At 34.7% G+C, this 19,321-nt stretch overlaps 3 protein-coding genes and 1 non-coding gene across 5 annotated transcripts in view; 2 read left to right on the top strand and 2 right to left on the bottom strand.

Annotated features, from left to right (window-relative positions):
* Positions 1-5,990, bottom strand: part of LOC133521123 (uncharacterized) — a 614,754-nt gene extending 608,764 nt beyond the window's left edge. The window contains exon 1 of the mRNA XM_061855897.1: positions 5,050-5,990. Within this exon, the coding sequence (XP_061711881.1) occupies positions 5,050-5,087 (38 nt within the window). The 5' untranslated portion in view covers positions 5,088-5,990. The remainder of the gene's footprint in view (positions 1-5,049) is intronic.
* On the top strand, positions 2,871-16,900 carry LOC133521133 (uncharacterized). 2 transcript variants are annotated; one of them, XM_061855914.1, is made up of 3 exons: positions 14,563-14,754; positions 15,558-15,758; positions 16,356-16,900. In XM_061855914.1, exons 1-3 carry the CDS (start codon positions 14,688-14,690, stop codon positions 16,793-16,795), a joined length of 708 nt encoding a protein of 235 aa, XP_061711898.1. In that variant the 5' UTR covers positions 14,563-14,687; the 3' UTR covers positions 16,796-16,900. The 2 variants fall into 2 exon arrangements, 1 of the variants encoding a protein (XP_061711898.1); XR_009799864.1 differs by lacking the exon at positions 14,563-14,754 and adding an exon at positions 2,871-4,124 and having other exon boundaries at positions 15,558-16,900.
* Positions 6,430-6,500, top strand: Trnag-gcc (transfer RNA glycine (anticodon GCC)). Its single transcript has one exon. It is a non-coding gene; the product is annotated as a tRNA-Gly (tRNA).
* On the bottom strand, positions 10,507-14,332 carry LOC133521115 (uncharacterized protein PF3D7_1120600-like). The gene is made up of 3 exons (XM_061855881.1): positions 13,536-14,332; positions 12,271-12,513; positions 10,507-11,561 (listed from the first exon to the last, which is right to left on the bottom strand). Exons 1-3 carry the CDS (start codon positions 13,609-13,611, stop codon positions 10,570-10,572), a joined length of 1,311 nt encoding a protein of 436 aa, XP_061711865.1. The 5' UTR covers positions 13,612-14,332; the 3' UTR covers positions 10,507-10,569.
* Positions 16,901-19,321: the final 2,421 nt, after the last annotated feature.

The raw sequence follows: 19,321 nt of genomic DNA, 5'->3' as shown, positions 1-19,321 counted from the left end.
CAACCTGACACTCTATTAGAGCGTGAGGGTTATAAATTAATCAGTTATTAAATTGTACAAGAGCAATTGCAATTTGTGTAAAATGTATCCATGCTTGTTACCCTCGGGGGACGACTGAATCGTGTTAGCTCAGAGAACTAAAAAGCATAATACGATCCGTGAGGATAAAGAAAGGGTTCTTGTTAGTTTTTTTCTAGTCTTAGGTAGTATTATGTAGATTTTATAAACTTTTAGTAAGTAACATATAATTATTTATAGCTTTATCATAATTTTCGAGTATTAAATGTTTGAAACACATTGATAGAGTCAGACCAAGCTAAGTTGGCAGCGATTTTTATAGCCCAGACGGTGCAAGTGTTAAGTAAACGTCATAGTTTCATACAAGTTTGACGTTTAAAATAACACTTTCACCGTCTGGGCTATCAAAATCGCTGCTAACTTAACTTAACTTAGCTTTAATCTAACTCTAGCCGTATTTCTTTCAAATCACTAGTAGGAAATTATTTGCCGGTTGGAAGTTGAAAAAATGCAAGCTAATTATTCATTTTAAGTCAATAATTTTAATGGTTACCGAAATTCGTCATAGTTTGGGTCTGGAACGTTTTGATTTTTTTTGTTATTGACGAGACGAATAAACATAATCAACAAAATTGTTTAATAAGAATTAGCTATGTACATTTAGATAGTACAAACTAATCTACTTTTACTATTACAGAGCTATTGAAAAAAAATCATGATCAGGTATGAAGGTACCCTAAACCAAGCTCGTCTATTTGTTCGCCAGCGGCATACACTAGTCCAGAAGATACGTTGGAAAGGCTTTTATGGGAGCCGCAAAATAAAAGTAAGGTTTTACATCGATGATACTGCCAGCCATGTGGAAAATGACTTCACAGGGATGTTATTTAACTACATTACTGTCCTGTTTTCTGTTTAACAAGATTGCTTTGTCGGTCTTGCTTTCATACAATATAGTTATATTACAATGTATCAATATGTAAGTTTAACGGATTCATAAAAAAGGAAGTTTAGAATGCATTAGTATTTAATACATTAAATTCATATATCAGACATTGATTTACATTTATTTCTGTATTCTACAAGGTTTTACAACAAGGGTGGTCTCATTTCAGCACATTTTTTTGTAGAAAAACCTCCACAATGATTAATAAAACATATATAAGAATCTTAATTGGCATTTAGATTCCAATATATGTTTTATTTGAGGTAGGTTAGACACTCGAAGAAAAACTAGTATGCGCCGGACCACCGCAGTTTTTCTGCGAGTGTCTGACTCTGATGCAGTTTATATCACAAGAATTACAAGTAAATATATTATGCCGTGACATTCGTGGCAACATGCCTAAGATAACCGCCGGCGCCGATAAGATCGTGTGTGATCATACGATTCTTACTAGTTCTTCCACGTAAATACCTTCTGAACGGACGTTGTACTAAAGTAACTTTTGAATTCAGCGGTAATCACGACACTTTGTCGTTTTGCCTCTACAAAGAGATTCCTCTACATACTGGGAAACCTATGTTATTGGAAACTACGTAGCGCTACAACTGTAGCTCAGCGGTGAATATGTTAAAGTATTTCTTGAAGGCAAACATCGTTACGAAGTAAATAATTAGGAAACAGAATTCTCTAAAATGGGTGGAATAATTAAATAAGCTCTTTTTGTTTATTTTTGCATTTTCTATGATTTTTGAGTTAGCAAAAATATTAATTTAAATGATTAGGAATGGTAATTGTGAGCGTCAGGATGGCGGGTGGACCTCAGCAAAATTGAACGAAATATTTGTAAACATATTGTACCTTCGGTGTACCTCAGTGTACCTTTAATACAATCCAGTGTACCTCTCCCTAAAACAAAAAAGGTCCACCCGTCATTCTGACGTCAGGATAGCGGGTGGACCTATGAAATCTTGCATTATACTGCACTAAAAGTATGCAGTTATATTGTACCTTCAGTGTAGCTCTGTAAATTGTTAATAGAAATCAGAATATCTATCCCTAAAACGAGCTAGGCTCAAAACAAGGTCCTACGCCAACCTGACGTTAGGTTGGCGGGTGGACCTCTTAAATCGTGCATTATTTCACGCAAAATGTATGTATTTGTATTGTACGTTCAGTGTACCGTACCTCATTATATTACATTACCTGGGTTTATCTTACACTTTACCTACTCAAAATGACTACATATAGGTATCTACTACGGAGTTTAGTCATTACCAAGCAATCACAACGACACAGTGAATGACTGACAAAAAAATTAAGCAGATGTATTTTTTGTGGTTTATATTTGAGTGTGACTTATTCTTCCGTCCATATGTAGCTTATTTCTATTTTTAATAATGCCGAAAATTAAAATTATCACGGACAAGCCTAATCACCACAATCGAAAACGCGTATCGCCGCTCATTTCCGCTGCTTTAAACGTAAAAATCACAAAAAACATAGTTATAACTGCTATGATGAGGCGATTAAACTACGTGTGGCCCGCGGTTCTGTTTGATTTGGTATTTAAAGTTACTTGGTGTGATTGCTAGTTATTAATTTGGTGATAAAACAGCTGGAGGTTTTTGTTTTTGAACTTGGCTAGTTTTTACGGTCACGCGTTTCTTAATTGACGAATAAAAAAGTAATGAAAAAGGTTGAACTTAAAGTTACTGTGAGTACAATTAATATGCGAGTCTTGTGATTTGATGTTATCAAATTACAAGATTGATAAAAATAATGAAAGCAAGGCGTTAATTTACAAAAAAGATAAATAACGTCTTGATTTCTTGAAATAAAACTCTAGTCAACAATGTCAAAGTTTTATCTCGACATTCAGCATTACATATGATCTGTGGCATTACCAATCGAGACTATGTTTAACCGACTTTCTAGATTTCAAAAGGAGGAGGTTCTCAATTCGGTTGTATGTTTTTTTTTTACTCAACACCAACAGTAGCACCAGATATCAAACAGATAAAACATTTAAAAATACACCTATACATATCTAATAATTAAAATGACTGAATCAGATATCTCAACCCTTCGATCCAATCTATTCCCCAGTACTGCCCTCTGGCGGACCACATGCAGCGCCTTTAATTGGAAATTGGCCCTCTATTTGTAATGCTTACGGCCTTGCAGGGCTTCACGCTGTGTGGTCACCCTAGCGTTTTTTACTTTTTAAATAATTTGTAGGGCTGCTACGGTTTTGATTGGTTACTTTGGTTGCCGAATGATGAATTATACGTTTGAGCGATGGGAATTGTGATATAGTAACTAAATGGGATGTTTAGTGCCGGCTGGTTAAACTTGTGTAGACATTTACATATATTTGATGATGGTAGAAGTTAAAAATAGAATGAAAAGATAATTTGTTTCTAAAATGAATAATCATGTATCTTAAATATACTTAAATACATGATCAAACATACAGATAATGGTTTCCTATTATAGTCTGTCAAGCCATTGCTGTCAGTAGAAATAAGCGGCAAATGTATTAAAAAAAAATAGACGCGAATGGTTATCATCCCATAGAAAATTCGAATTTCGCGAATTTTTCTACTGACAAAATTGTTTGACAGTCTATATATTTACACTAGGCATACATATACATTCAGTGTAAATATACTTATATATATAAATTACATGAGTTAATATGGTGTTTACAAGAAACGTCAAGAAACGATTAATAATATTTTAAATACCTTTTCAGCAGAACATGCGTACCGAAAACGCCTAGTAGCAAATTTTATGCCACCTACGTAACAAGAAATATGACACCTGGCTCGTCGTTGTTTATTTGCATCGCAATGTTTTCGGTTGTCATGTACCTGACACCATACAAATTAGCTGACGTGCTCTAATTAGCATAAACTTTTAGTGAGTTAGCACATCACAATTGTACACGTGTTTTATAACACTATAGCTAACTGGACTGTAAAGCTGTAGTGTGCCTAAAATGTTTTGTAGTGAAATATTCGTGTTTGAGGTTAATTAATTAGTAGCATTTATTAGTAACCGAAGTTTTCAATAATTAATTAATGAATTGTAAACTGTTACCGTGCACGTCCTGTAACGTTACGTGTTTACATCATGTAAAATCACGTTTAATATAAAGGTAAGCTAACATATACATTAACCCCCTTATTAAACGTGACCTAAAGTTACGATGCCGCTAATCATCGTTTGTCCCTTTCCATCATACCAATACGTCGGAAAGGGACAAACGATTATTAGCGGCATTGTAACTTTAGTACACGTTTATGAATAAGGGGGTTAATATGTCTGAATCGTTATATATATAATCGTTCCTTTGTTATCAATCACTGCGGGAAGTGCGGGACACAGTAAACATGCCTAACTGAAAATGGAAGCTGTCTATTTAGGTTTAGATCTATAAATAGGAAAAAATACCTTCCAAACACGTGTAGACATTTTGCTGTTAATTTTCTCGCGCATAGGAAGTATCAAGAAAAACACAAACATTTTGACATATTGTTCACGTGAAGTTTTTAAAGAAGAAAAACTAAGGCAGACACATATACTATTTCAATGTGGTACTCATATGCAGTTGTTTGCTAACTACTTCTGTTACACAAACTACAAGGGACTCCAGGCAGACCATGTCAAGGGTAGAGCAAACAATATGCAAATATAAAGTACACTGATGTGATCATGCTAAAGCATTGTCCACAAAAACGACAAAATAACTTCTTCGTTTTTCATTAACTTAATGAGACTGTAATGTTTCTGTCAGAATTCGTAATTAATTACTCATATATTATACGTGTTTCCCCGAAATTTAATTAAAAGTAGGCAGCTGTAATTGATAGCCATTCATATTAAATTAAAATAACGTTCCTACGTACATCATAACAGAGCATCATAATCATAAACCTCGGACCTCAGGTCAAATTTAGGGGTCAAGAGGCTAATATCAATGAAGAAAATTATCATAACATAACACTCCCATACAAACATAAATAGGGATAAATCCCTATAAGAATTCGTTGAGAAGACTAAAGTGATTACAAAACACTTACCTTTTTGGTTTCCATCGTTTCATGAAAACTCCAAACATTTTGCTGATTTTCGACGACAAGCAATTATCCGTTAACAATAGGTCTCACAAAGAAAACAAAACACTTTCACACACTTCTAGAAACCCGGGCTTCACAAAACAACACTAATATAAGGTAATTATGAGCTACATACGTATTCACAAGATTTCTAAAACTACAAAAACACTTACAATAGCGGTCTAATACGAACTGTTATCAATTCTAAATTGATAATCATAAATCATTGACTACTATTTTCTGCTATTGACATTGAATCACAAGAATTAATAATTGCACCGTTTGATAAGATAGACAATACTTGTCAACGCATTTCAACTGACCTAGACACAGTGACAGCTTCGTTCTACATTTCGAACATCTTTATAATCGATAAAAATCATACATATAATTTATTATATATCCTAAAATCTGTCACTAAACCTTAAAACACATCATAGATCAAACGTTAGATAACGTTTATTGTTTTGTTTATCATACGATTCAAGACCATTGTTCGATTTATAAACAAACAGACTGGATAGCCTTTGATTGGAATACGCGTCTGTTGGTTAGTATGGCGAAATTGCAACTGAGTTATGTTGATAGCCGTCCTCTGCTGAGCGAGAGGCTCGAGTGCCCGATCCTTTTTCGATTGCTGACTAAACGTCTCCAACAATCCAGTATACTGTAATCTGCTATAGTTTATTCTTGTTACGGACACGAAGGCCACGTTTTTATTGGTTTTTACGGCGATGCTTTCGGCGATGGAAATAACAGACCCGCACACTTGTCCGTCAGGTGCGCGGTCGATCAGCTGCTCGCAAAGCGCCATCTAGGTTTGAGTTCCGCGCCATCTATCGGTGACCTCTACAACTAAACAAACTACCTAATTTGCGACGTAATTTGCAAACTTGGCTTATTTCACTTTAAGTAGTATTTTGGAATTCTAGTTTTTATTAAGATTTTTCTACAATTTACTATTGTATTAATTTGAGTGAAGAGTAGATGTACCTAATAAAGGTGAATTTATTACTTCCAGTAGTTACCATGATAGGTATTTACGTCGTTTTATTTGATGTTCTTAAGCCAATGCCCTTTGTGATCTAAATTCTAATTCACACTTGAGTTAATAATCAAATCAACATAGTCTCCTAATATGAAAGAATACCATATCTTATTCTAGAGTACAGTACTATTTCATAACATTCTTAACACAGCTGGATACATAATATTTCATAATGGATACTTACGAGTATTTGGGAACAATGAACTTTATACTTAGCTAACATTGTCATTACAATTTTTCTTTAGTTTACACTTGTGTTAATGATCTGAACAAAAATTTCACTTAATCAAACATCAGCATCGGTGGTTCAGTGGTAGAATGCTCGCCTGCCACGCGGGCGGCCCGGGTTCGATTCCCGGCCGATGCATGTTTTTTGCATTATTCAACTTTCTTTTCCTTACGCAATTATTTTTTTATACTTTAGTTATAAATAATAATTATTATTTTACTTACAAGTTACCTATACATATTTACTATTTACGCCCGCTCTAAAATTGGGTGGCTGTAGTGTTTTTGGAGCTAAATTCCTATTTCTTATGGGAGCATTAAAGCACCCCTATAAAAGAGGTCGGGTGACCTTGACATTTAAACCCTTTTCAAGGGGGCCTAAATTACTGTGCTAATGCCAAAAGAGCTTAAGAGCATTGGGGCTAAGAATAATTGTAAGTCCTTTTGTCTTAAAGCAGTTAATAAGTCTGCAATGCCATTGAATAATAGATGTAAATAGTTAGAAGTAACCTAAGGATATGCTTAGTAGGGTATTTAAGGGTCCCCAGCAAGCTCGGTTCTCCATACAAAGATAGTTACACTCTAATTTTAAAACGGCTAGCTAGATTGCTCTGAAACTTTTTACTTACAATAAGTTTTTTTAATACCACGTCTGCGGCAAACAAGCATACAGGCCGCCTGATGGTAAGCAGTAACCGTAGCCTATGGTCGCCCGCAACTCCAGACTCCAGAGGAGTTACATGTGCGTTGCCGACCCTTTAAAAACCTGTACACTCCTCTTTTGAAGAACCCCACACTGTAAAATGTTGCTGGAGACCTTTCTTCCTTTTGAAAGACCTATCCAACGATACTCCACCCACACAACTGGATTAGAGAGACAAATAAATAAAAATAAAAACATTTAGTATAAGAGGTTCTTTAAAAAAAATAGTTTTTATTTTACCATTCTGTCGACATGCATAATTTATGTATTCATGCCAAATTGCAGCTTTCTAGCACCAACGATCACGGAGCAAAGCTGAGCAATGGACAGACGGACGGACAAGGCGAAACTATAAGGGTTCCTAGTTGACTACGGATCCCTGGAAATGGAAATAACCTCAATTTGCAAGGTGGTGACTTCAAACCTTGGCGTTCAATAGTCGTAATGATTCTGCTTACGAAAAAAAGGGCAAAAGGTTATGTTCGGTATTATGTACATTATCGAATTAAAATTATTAGCTACATATTGTACCATGTACTTACATTACGGTAAAACATTTTTTTAATCCCATCCCATCGGTAGCTAAAATTATATACCATTAACTGCATTATTAGGCATAATGAACGCTTTAATGGGATTTCCAAACTCTGTTTAAATCCTACTTTTATGTTATTACACGATACGCAGTGTGTACAAAGTAGTAGGTACAACTTAGCAGTAGGGCTAAGATGGTCGGCTCTTTATCATTTGTCACCATGCCTGTCACGTTCTAACAAGTATGTAAGCGCGGGCTTAATGTGTGTGACGGGCATAGTGACAAGTGATAAAAATGGAACCATCATGTTGCCACCGCAGGAGTACTTATTGACAATATTAACGTATTAAATATAATATACCTAACAAAATCGGTTGATTTATCAGGTAACAGGCGGCAAGTTGAAGAAATGTAATAAAAATGTTCGATTACCCGTAGTAATTTTGATATTCGTTCTTTTTTTAAAACGTGCGTTCCAAAGCTATGTAACTTACATGAGATTATACCCTATTATTGCGAACCAGTTACTACCTATCAAAACCCATAAATATCTCAAATTACTGTATTTAAAAAATGAAATCGTAACGATGAAATGATAACCAAAAGAAGTAAATATGTCGACCGCGCCGCCATTATGGTGTCAATTACGATTGGTATCAATATTATCTTTAATCGGATAAAGTTTATCGGATTGCGGGTCTATTGTAAGTGTTTCAAGTTTAACCCTTTGAACGCCACGCTTAAAACATGGGGCGCGCCGTTGTGAGCCTTGTTGCAATTCACGAAGGTTGATTTTGGGCTGCAGCCGCGAGCATTCGTTGACGTCTTTGGGGTCTTTGTGCTTCTACATAAATATAAACTGGGATTATATCTTCCTAAACTGTTAGGTAATAAAAATAATAATATTATGAATACGCGCATACTTACTGGAACAAGTAAAAAAACCGGCCAAGTGCGAGTTCGTTTTTCTCGTACACCAAGGGCTCCGTTCAAATTTTGAATTATCTCGTGTAACTATAAAGGTAAAAATAAGATAAAGAAAAAATAAATTTATTCGTGCCAATCACAAACATGTACAGGCAACAAAAACAGAAGAACAGAGCAATAAGTGCGCATCACGACGAAATGGACCCAACTCAGCATATGAAGCCAGCGCTGGTCTTCCGTAGGACCCATTCGGTGATGCCACGAAAGATAACATGACATATAAACAGAATGATCAGAAGTACCTTTACTAATGATTTTTTTCCATTACATAATAAAAAATTGTTTTGGAATAACCAATTTGAGCTATTTCAATCACTATTAGTCTTTGAAATTTTGCCCCCTCTTCATATGGAGCATTTCCCATAGTTATAAAAAAAAAAACTTTAATTGTGTCTGGGTTAATGTTGTTCATAACTATTCCAATTGTCGTTAAAATCGATAACTTAAGTGGTTCTCGAGATATTTGTCTGACAGACCGACGGACGGACGGTTTTTTGAGTTTGAATTTGAATTTATTATAGGAATTTAGAGGGCTTCCTCTATCTTATCCTTGGAATGACGCCGGTAGGCCGGTAGGAATGACGGGGGAAGGACGGACAGAGTCGCACTATAAGATTCCTTTTGTAACTTTTTGGTACGGTACAGAATCCTAAAAAGAAATGTTCAAGTCGGTACAATGGTTAAACGATTCAAACGCATTTTTACAAAATCAGGCTAGTGGTTTTTGTATGATTTAGGATGTAAACGAGTGGATCGTCTGATGGTAAGCAATTAGCCATGGTCGAGGTGTCCATGTCCACACTTGGACCATGGCCCACGGACACCTGTATTGTATATTGCTATTATAAGTTAAGAAGTAAATATACCTACCTAAATGTAATCTGAGTGTTAGCATGTAAGGTTTATCTGTTAGTGCTAATATTATATATGTACTGTATATTAAATAAAATAAAAAAATAAACACCTGCAACACCAGAGGGGTTCTAAGTGCTTTGTCGACCTTTAAGATGGAAATACGCTCTTTTCTTAAAGGATTGCTGGCGATAGTTAATTCCATAGTTTCTGTATCTACAAGGTGTCACAAAAATAGTGGGGATTCGTTTAAGGGCATAAGTATTTGGTATAATGTTCTTATTGGGAAAATTAGAAGAAAAAATATTTTAACAAGAAAAAAAATCTATGGGTTAGGTCGCCCAAGTCGGCCAACCCTCCTTGCAAAGGCAAAAAAAATTTCACGGCAAAAAGTTTTCTTCTACTTTTTCCGAACACGATCCAAACTATTTCTGTTACTTGTATAGGTACGAGTATGTATGCTTAATACTAATAAATGAATATGAATATCCAAGTACCTAGTGCCATTGTAGCATAAATTGTAATTTAAATAATACTCATCACGACAATCTAGCAACCCCAAACATGAGCGTTGTTTAATCACAGAGTTCCTGTGACTACCTCTTCCATCATCAAATCAGCTCGATGGTACATAATATTGCATTTTCACCCGACTTACATATGTAGGTATGCAAATTTTCAGCTCAATCGGAAATCGGGAAGTGGGTCAAATTTAGCTTCTAAGATTTGACATACACTAACTTACATACATACATGCTAACATCAGTGGCTCGGCTCTATATCTTTTGTCACCATGCCTGTTGCGTTCTAATAATTATGTAAGTGCGAAAGTGACGCATGACATGACAGCTGATAAATATGCGACCATGATACCACTGCAGGGCAAAATAAAAGCTTGTACAATTTACACTGGCACACGTATTGATGTACCTACCTATTCTTTAAGTGTCCCCCGTTGCCCGTTGTCTACCATAGTCTAAGTTGTGTGTTTAATTTGTATGTCATTATGTTCTTTTCATATTTGTATTGTATTGTATCATACATAAATAAATAAAAATAACACTATAACATTTTACTTATGTGTGCATTTTTCATTTGACGTGAGATGAGCCCTGCGTTTAAGTTTTTTTTCTAAATTACATATTCGTCAAGTAACATCAAATCTATGTATCTATCTGCAGAGCGTTCCTCCAATTTAATATTGGCTTTAATAAGTTTATATATAAAGTAAGCTTTTGCGTCCAAATCAATGGAATTTCCCTTTTTCAATGCTTCCATTTTCTCGATCAGCTTCTTATAAACATTTGAAACTTTTTGTATCTTGAATTTAGCCTTTTCTTCCAGTTCATTTTCTTTATTCGGCGCATTACAATTCTCAATCAACTTCATTCGAATATTAGAAGCTTCTTGTACCTTAGATTTATCATTTTGTTCAATTTTATTTTCTTCATTCGGTGCATTACTTTTCTTCATCAAATCCTTAAGACCAATCGAAAATTCTTGCATCTTTGATTTTTCCTTTTGTACCAGTTCATTTTCTTCATTCGGTGCATTAGATTTCTTATTCACCTGCTGAAGAACATTTGAAGCTTCTTGTACTGTGGTTTTATAATTTTGTTCAATTTTATTTTCTTCATTCGGTGCAACTGCATTAGTTTTTTTCATCAAATCCTTAAGATCAATCGAAAATACTTGCATCTTGGATTTTTCCTTTTGTACCAGTTTATTTTCTTCATTCGATGCATTCGATTCCTTAATCACCTGCTGAAGAACATTCGAAGCTTGTTGTACCCTGGATTTTTCCTTTCGTTCCACATTATTTTCTTTATTCAGTGCATCAATTGTTTTAATCAACTTCTTTAGAACATTCGAAGCTTCTAATACGTTGGTTTTATCTGTTTGTTCCAAGTTATTATGCTTTTTTTCTTGACAGTGATGTTGACATGACGAGATATCAGGAAACATGTTTCCAGTAGGACATCCTGCCCATAAGGCCGGAACGCAGGATTTTATTTCATCACTGAAAGTGTATACTAACTTCATCTGCTTAGTGCAACGACTGGTGTTTAGGGGGACATCACATAGGTTGCTTTTTACCGACTGAATTTCCGTGTTGGTTTTTACTGCTGCTGAAAGAGTTAAAAGAACGCAAAAGGGTTAATTGTTGACTATGACTACATAAACATAAGTAAACGTTGTGTTTTTATTTGAAACCTGGCGTTAGAGATGTTTGTCAAGTCCGACAGTTTTATGCAGTCTAAATTGTAATTTCGAGGTTGCACTGTTGACACCTGATTAAAATATATTAATTCTGTTTTGAACAAAATTTCCGCTATTTTTAAAATTTTGCTGAAAACAAAACAACATTTTTCTTAAGTAACTATCGAACCTGCTTACAAAATTTGACGAGTATCCATTATGAAATGCGACCTGTAATGATATCCGGACATATGGAAGAAATGGAGACCTTCGCTAACGCTCGGTCAATTATTCCTGCACCAGAACAGGTAACGCAGCAAAGAACTGTTGAGTCGCCAAAAGGATTTTTATTTTATTTTAAGATTATATGTAATTTAGTCTGTTACTTCTGTATGTTGTTCTAAAACTCGCGCGGCTAGATGTTGATGTCAACTTTAGTCAGTCTTCTCCAAGACCACAGGGGGCAACGCCGTCTTCGAAACGTCGGAGGTAAATTTAAAACTTAATACGCGATTAAGTCCCGTTTATATAAGTTAATAATCTGTTACTTCTGTTAAATAAATAGCCTTAGTGGCCTGATAATAAATGATTTTAAATTTGATTTTATAACCCCAATTTCGCATTAATACTTACCCGGCAGTCCCTGCACTTTACTAGCGATAGCATCCATTTCTGATTTCGGTATAGGCTCAGTTACTTCATAATCCATAACACAGGATTTGAAGCACAGGTCCTCGTTGTCAAATTTGTTGCTGGTCGGACACCCCCGCCATAAGTCCGGGTAGCAGATAGAACTGGGGCTGTAGTAGGTGTATACGACGGTAGAGGACAGCCCGCAGTCGCTGCTATTGAGAGGAGTCTGGCATTTGGAAGGCACTAAAATGTATCGGGACATTAACCTTTCGTATACCTATACGTGGTGGTCAAAAATCGTGGGCTCAAATTACCTGGATATATACAGCAGAAAAAATAGTTCTAAAGAAAACACTAAAAGTTTGATAATTTGGTCAGGATCCTTATCATATTACATAGACGAGAGGTCTAAAAATGCGGAAGCTAATATGAAAGCATTTAACTGAATAATATGGTATATATGGCTGTTAACTGAACTGTTACCATTTTCATTGTAGTCTTCTATACTGTCCTTTAAGAACGCAAATGCGACTGGAACTGTTTCTTTGAAATATATCTATTTAAAATTTATATTATAGCTGGCTTTGTTCTTTGACACAATTATCATGAGCTACTCGGAGATAAACAAAGACACAACACAGAAGTTAGCACATTTTATAATTATAAGCTTTTATTTAGTTTCACCTGACCCGTTGTCAGTCGGTCTGTAATGAAATCTTGCAAGTTAAATTTGATCCACTTCCCAGTTTCTGATTGAGCTGAAATTTTGCATGCATATGTAAGTCGGGTGACAATGCAATTATGGGACCATCGAGCTGATCTGATGATGGACACAGGAGGTGGCCATAGGAATTCTGTGATAAAACAACGCAATCTAATTGTGTTTGGGGTTTTTAGAGTTAGTTCGTTAGTTGCCTGTCTAAAAAAAGAATAGTCAGCGATAAAAGCTTGTAACAAAAATGAATTTTTGTAGTTAAGTAGCCTTGTGTCTTCTGCCAACATGCGAAAATGCTACATAACCTAGGACGTTGTTGCTAAAAAGGCTTTTTATGTGGGACATTAATACATTCAGAAAAAAATGGGATTTAGTGACCCCTTTGATATTTGACAAACGCAGATTTGTCAAATCTAACCTTTAATAACATGACAATAAGAGTCAAGGCAATGACACGGTGAATGACACGATCTCTGTTAACATACTCGTAGTATCAAAAAGAAGAAGAAGATTTAATTCCTGCCCTATTACACCGTGTCTATATTCTCACCTGAATCAACAATGGATACATAAAGAATGGATATAATCAATTTTAATAGCAATTTAGCACCGACCACTTCCATCATGGGACAATATTTTATCTTTTAGGTTTCTTTTACTACACTGTTTCGATATGCTTATTTACAGCACAAATTAACGGAAATTCTGCGCAATTATTTTAGGCGATAAATTACCGTTTTGTACGAATTGATATGGGATCCCTCTTTCAGAAATATGTGTCGTATGAAATCTAAAAAAACACCCATAAAATACTAATAATGTATGTAATACTAGTATGTAGTATGTGTTTTGTATGTATGTATGTCACTTCATTGCACATAAACAGGTTAACATAAAACAGACAAAATTAAACAAGAAAAACAAATGTTATGTACAAAGGCGAACTTATCCCTAAAAGTTATGTTTTATACCTCTATAGAATTCTATACATACATACACATAATCACACCTATTTCCCGGAGGGGTAGGCAGAGACCACGGATTTCCGCTTGCTGCGATCCTGGCATACCTCCTCCACCATGACATTCCTCATACACGCTCGTCGATTTAGGGTGCTCTTGACCTGGCCTTTCTTCTGGATTTCTCCGATTTGATTAGATAAAATCCGCCGAGGTCTACCCCTTCCAGCTCCCTCTTCTACCTCTCCCTTATACACTCTCTTTGTTAACCTTCTTTCACTCATTCTTTCCACGTGTCCAAACCATCTCAACAACCTTTCTCAATTTTTGTCACTAAATCTTCGTTCAGTCCACACTTTTCCCTTATCACACTGTTCCAAATTCTATCTTGTAAAATAGTGATTGATTTAGAATTCTATACTTTTGACAATTGAGAATATGATATCGAAAATGTCCTTAAATGGATTCATACATTTTTTTTTATAACTTTCATAAAGTATTTCAAAAACAGAACAACCAAAAATTCTTTATAACATTGCAAAAATATTACTTATAGTTAGCATTACAATATGGCACTCTTCTTCGATAGTAATTACGCCAGTGTTCTTAAAACTTTGCATTTTATGAACTGATTTAACTTTAAAAGTCAATTTCATGGTTCATTTTTAATAGCCACTTAACTTTCTTCATTAGTAGTAAAGTAAGGATTTTGATTAGCACCGGGTTTTATTACCTGAGGCACAATGAAACTGGAATTTTCCTGTTTTCGACTTATTTTAATAATTGTTTTTTTGAAATATGTTAAATTAGGTAAGTAATTGTATTAATATAACCATAATGTTCATTGTGATTTGTTTATTATGATTATGAATATTAAAATTTGTACTTAGACACATTATCAGACATTAGGTAATCAGTCATGAGCATAAATTTCATAAGTCTCGCTTGATTTCCGTGTCAATAACTATTTAAAGCGAGACGGGGTAAGGGGTAAGAGAAACATTGAAATAACTAAAATATTTCTAGGGTATCATCATATTGTGTGTCTCTTGCCCCGAGCAAAATAAACTATGTTTTTCTTACTCCACATGACCTTATGAAATGAAATGAAATATTTATTATGCACAGTTTTAGGTACAGTTTTTATGAATATATATATACAAAGTATGTACATTGATGGTATCACTAAAACTACCTTACAGGCATGCATAATGTACAATTGACATATACTTATTGAGCTACTTATAGTCTAGAAATTCATTTATGCTATAAAAACATTTATCTACAAGCCATTTTTTTAAAGCCTTTTTGAATTTGATGAATGGTAAGTCTTTAATCTCATCTGGCGCTTTAGTATAAATCTTATAAGGAAATCTTACCTTTCCAACGTGAATTTTAATCGTAAAAATCATCGTGACTAAGTATACAACTTGTATAGCAAAGTTATAATTGTACCAATGACCCACTAGATGGCACTGTTCCTTCCACGCTGATTTGTAGATCGCAGTGTTGAGATTTTTCTCAGATTTTATAAGTATTCTGTCATGTTTTTGTTTACCAACCTCAATAAACCACCTACTTCGGATGAACTGTTTTGTTTGATCTGTTTCCAGTACCCGACGAATACTGCCTCTCCCCCCTAAACCGGAGCGACTGCGGGACACCCCCGACCCCCGTATTCTCATACTTCAAGTACGGCTCGAGGTGCGAGATCGAGACCTGGCGCGGGTGTCCAACAGATAATATGTTCGAAAACGAATACCACTGCTCCCACTACTGTATAGGGAAGACGAAGTATTATGGACGGGAACGAGGTCTCTTATTTATATAGTTAATCCTTGAACTGTCTTTCACTTTTTAGTGTTGGTTATTTTCTCATTTTCTTAAAGGTTAGCTGGAAAAGATATTTTTTATTTAGGGATAAGTTCGTCTTTGTACATATACCTACTTACATCTTTTACTTTGTTCCGGATTTTTTGGGTAAACTTGTTTATATTCAGTAAAGTGTCGTATATTATACATTGCATACTTTACTAGCTCTAGCGGCGCTCCTCTTGCGTGGGATTCAATAGAGATAGACACCACGATGGTCTAATTTTGGTACAAAGCTAAATAATCATAAGTGTCATCAAATTAGTAGACTGTTTGCAAATAATCCTAGACACAGAGTTAGTTTGGCATTTATAACAATATTAATAGACACTTTATGGCCTCTACATGTTAGATTTATATCCCCACGCAAGCCCATCAAAAGACCGGGATTTATAGGCCCGTGTAATCCAAGGAAAGCCAAGGATAAATACTTTATTAGTCTAGCTTTCCTCAAAGTAAGTTTTCAAGCATCAGACTTTCCTATACCTATTTATTTATTGCTGTGATAATTGACACTTAAAATCAGAATATTGTTACAGGATCCTGGAAAAGGAAAGTCAGAATTTCCATAGAACATTTGAGTTTTAACGAACTGGAAGAAATACAGCGCATTGTAAACAAAATAGATATCACAATTGAATCAAAAGAAATGTTATCGCTTAAGAAACGACCTAAGATACCAAATAAAACTACAGTTAAAGTCATTGAAGACACAGATAAAGGAACTACCGTTGAAGCCAGTGAAGAAAATATGGATGAAATAACTACAGTTGAAGCCAGTGAAGAAAATATGGATGAAATAACTTTAGTTGAAGCCAGTAAAGAAGATATGGATGAAACAGCGGAAGAATATGGCGAGCTTGACGAAACCACACTAGTATTTTTGACTCAAGAACCTGTTACAGGAACTTATGTAATCAAAGGAGAAATTCTAAAATTTAAACGAAATAAAAATAATTCAACCAGACACTTTCTTTAACATCAAGTCAAAAGTCTACAAATTAACAGTTGATGAAATCGATCTTGATGAAATGGGAAAATAAACAAGTTGTTTTTCAAAAATAAACCATTTTGATACAACGTTTTATTGCCAACTGTAGTCTGTAGATCTAAGTCAAAGTCAAAGTCAAAGTCAAATCTTTATTGCATATCACAAATCACATAAGATGGAACAGAAAGTGTAGAAGTACATGTGACGCCCTGCAAGGGCACAGCAATTTAAGAGGACTAAATCTACTTTAAACAATGAGAAACCAATAATCTAAACATTGCAATTAAATACATGAGTTTTAGCATAAACCATCTGTTACTTTAGTATTTCAAAGTTAAGTATTTTATAGGTAGAAAATTTTCTAGTCAATACCAGTGAGTCAATATGATCTAAGGTAAAACTATAAATGTATCCTTCTATTTGAAATCCGGGTGTATCATACGGGCAAAAAAATAAATACATTTTCAACACATTTGGGTCATATACAGTTTATACTATGCTAAACTCCTGTAGAAATCGCAACGTTAAGATAATTTTCTCGCTACACCCTTTCAGGCGGCATATACTTTTTAGGGTTCCGTAGCCAAATGGCAAAAAACGGAACCCTTATAGATTCGTCATGTCCGTCTGTCTGTCCGATTCTGTCACAGCCACTTTTTTCCGAAACTATAAAAGCTATACTGTTCAAACTTGGTAAGTAGATGTATTCTATGAACCGCATTATGATGTTTACACAAAAATAGAAAAAAAACAACAAATTTTGGGGGTTCCCCATACTTAGAACTGAAACTCAAAAAATCTTTTTTCATCAAACCCATACGTGTGGGGTATCTATGGATAGGTCTTTAAAAATGATATTGAGGTTTCTAATATCATTTTTTTCTAAACTGAATAGTTTGCGCGAGAGACACTTCCAAAGTGGTAAAAAGTGTGTCCCCCCCCCCGTAACTTCTAAAATAACAGAATGAAAAATCTAAAAAAAATATATGATATACATTGCCATGCAAACTTCCACCGAAAATTGGTTCGAACGAGATCTAGTAAGTAGTTTTTTTTTAATACGTCATAAAAATTAAAAAAAAAAAAAAATTTTCATCAAACCCATACGTGTGGGGTATCTAAGGATAGGTCTTCAAAAATGATATTTAGGTTTCTAATATCATTTTTTTCTAAACTGAATAGTTTGCGCGAGAGACACTTCCAAAGTGAAAAAAAGTGTGTCCCCCCCCCTGTAACTTCTAAAATAACGGAATGAAAAATCTAAAAAAAATATATGATATACATTACCATGCAAACTTCCACCGAAAATTGGTTTCAACGAGATCTAGTAAGTAGTTTTTTTTTAATACGTCATGAAATTTAAAAAAAAAAAAAATTTTCATCATACCCATACATGTGGGGTATCTATGGATAGGTCTTCAAAAATGATATTAATGTTTCTAATATTATTTTTCTCTAAGCTGAATAGTTTGCGCGAGAGAACCTTCCAAAGTGAAAAAAAGTGTGTCCCCCCCCCTGTAACTTCTAAAATAACAGAATTAAAAATCTAAAAAAAATATATGATATACATTACGATGCAAACTTCCAACGAAAATTGGTTTGAACGAGATCTAGTGAGTAGTTTTTTTTAATACGGCATAAAATTAAAAAAAAAATATTTTTTCGTCAAACCCATACGTGTGGGGTATCTATAGATAGGTCTTCAAAAATGATATTGAGGTTTCTAATATAATTTTTTTCTAAAAAGAATAGTTTGCGCGAGAGACACTTCCAAAGTGAAAAAATGTGTGTCCAAAGTGGTAAAATGTTGAACGAGATCTAGTAAGTAAATTTTTTTTAATACGTCATAAATGGTACGGAACCCTTCATGCGCGAGTCCGACTCGCACTTGGCTGCTTTTTTAGTATTTGAGACTCAAATAAAACCGGCCAAGAGCATGTCAGTGCAGTGTTCCTTAGTTAGTTACCCATCCGTCACAATAAACTGCCTTAAACATGGGCTATTACTATAGCGAAGTAACTTCTTTTTGCCTGTACATAACAAGCAAAAAGAAGTTACTTCGCTTAGGCACAGCTTAGGCTTAGGTTTTAATTCCACGACTAAGTACTTATATGTTTTATAGTGCACATGGTTCCAGAATTTGATTGGAGGCGGAGATTTGTCAGGAGCTTTTATTTCCGAAAATATTTACTTTATCAAAAAATAGTTTTTGAAAATCCCTAATTATTTATTTTAAAAAACCTATCTAATGAAAACGTACACCGTCCGTACACCATAAAGCGAAAAATCAGCCCCACTTAACTAGTAGGGGAGATACATGGGAGATATTTTACGACTTTGTCAACATTATTCATTAATATATCCATATCAAATTGCAGATTTCTAGCACTCACGATCACAGACCAAAGCCGCGGACGGACTTGACTACGGAACCCCAAATGAAAAACGAGACATATATGATTATAAGAAATATGAGACTTGTATTAATGGTATGAGATATAAAAAAAATAGTGG

The sequence above is a fragment of the Cydia pomonella genome, chromosome 9 (assembly GCF_033807575.1).
Source record: "Cydia pomonella isolate Wapato2018A chromosome 9, ilCydPomo1, whole genome shotgun sequence".
NCBI lineage: Eukaryota > Metazoa > Arthropoda > Insecta > Lepidoptera > Tortricidae > Cydia > Cydia pomonella.
Note: the sequence above shows the minus strand (reverse complement) of the source record. Positions and strands in the feature narration are given on the sequence as shown.

Excerpts from the sequence above, each read along its gene's own strand:
- LOC133521133 (XM_061855914.1), top strand. The coding sequence starts at position 14,688 with ATGAAACTGGAATTTTCCTGTTTTCGACTTATTTTAATAATTGTTTTT. Across the intron at positions 14,755-15,557 it reads TTTGAAATATGTTAAATTAG|TACCCGACGAATACTGCCTC; the intron begins GTAAGTAATTGT and ends ATCTGTTTCCAG. Across the intron at positions 15,759-16,355 it reads GTATTATGGACGGGAACGAG|GATCCTGGAAAAGGAAAGTC; the intron begins GTCTCTTATTTA and ends ATATTGTTACAG.
- LOC133521115 (XM_061855881.1), bottom strand. The coding sequence starts at position 13,611 with ATGATGGAAGTGGTCGGTGCTAAATTGCTATTAAAATTGATTATATCC. Across the intron at positions 12,514-13,535 it reads TGTATCCATTGTTGATTCAG|TGCCTTCCAAATGCCAGACT; the intron begins GTGAGAATATAG and ends GATACATTTTAG. Across the intron at positions 11,562-12,270 it reads TAAAGTGCAGGGACTGCCGG|TAAAAACCAACACGGAAATT; the intron begins GTAAGTATTAAT and ends TTTCAGCAGCAG.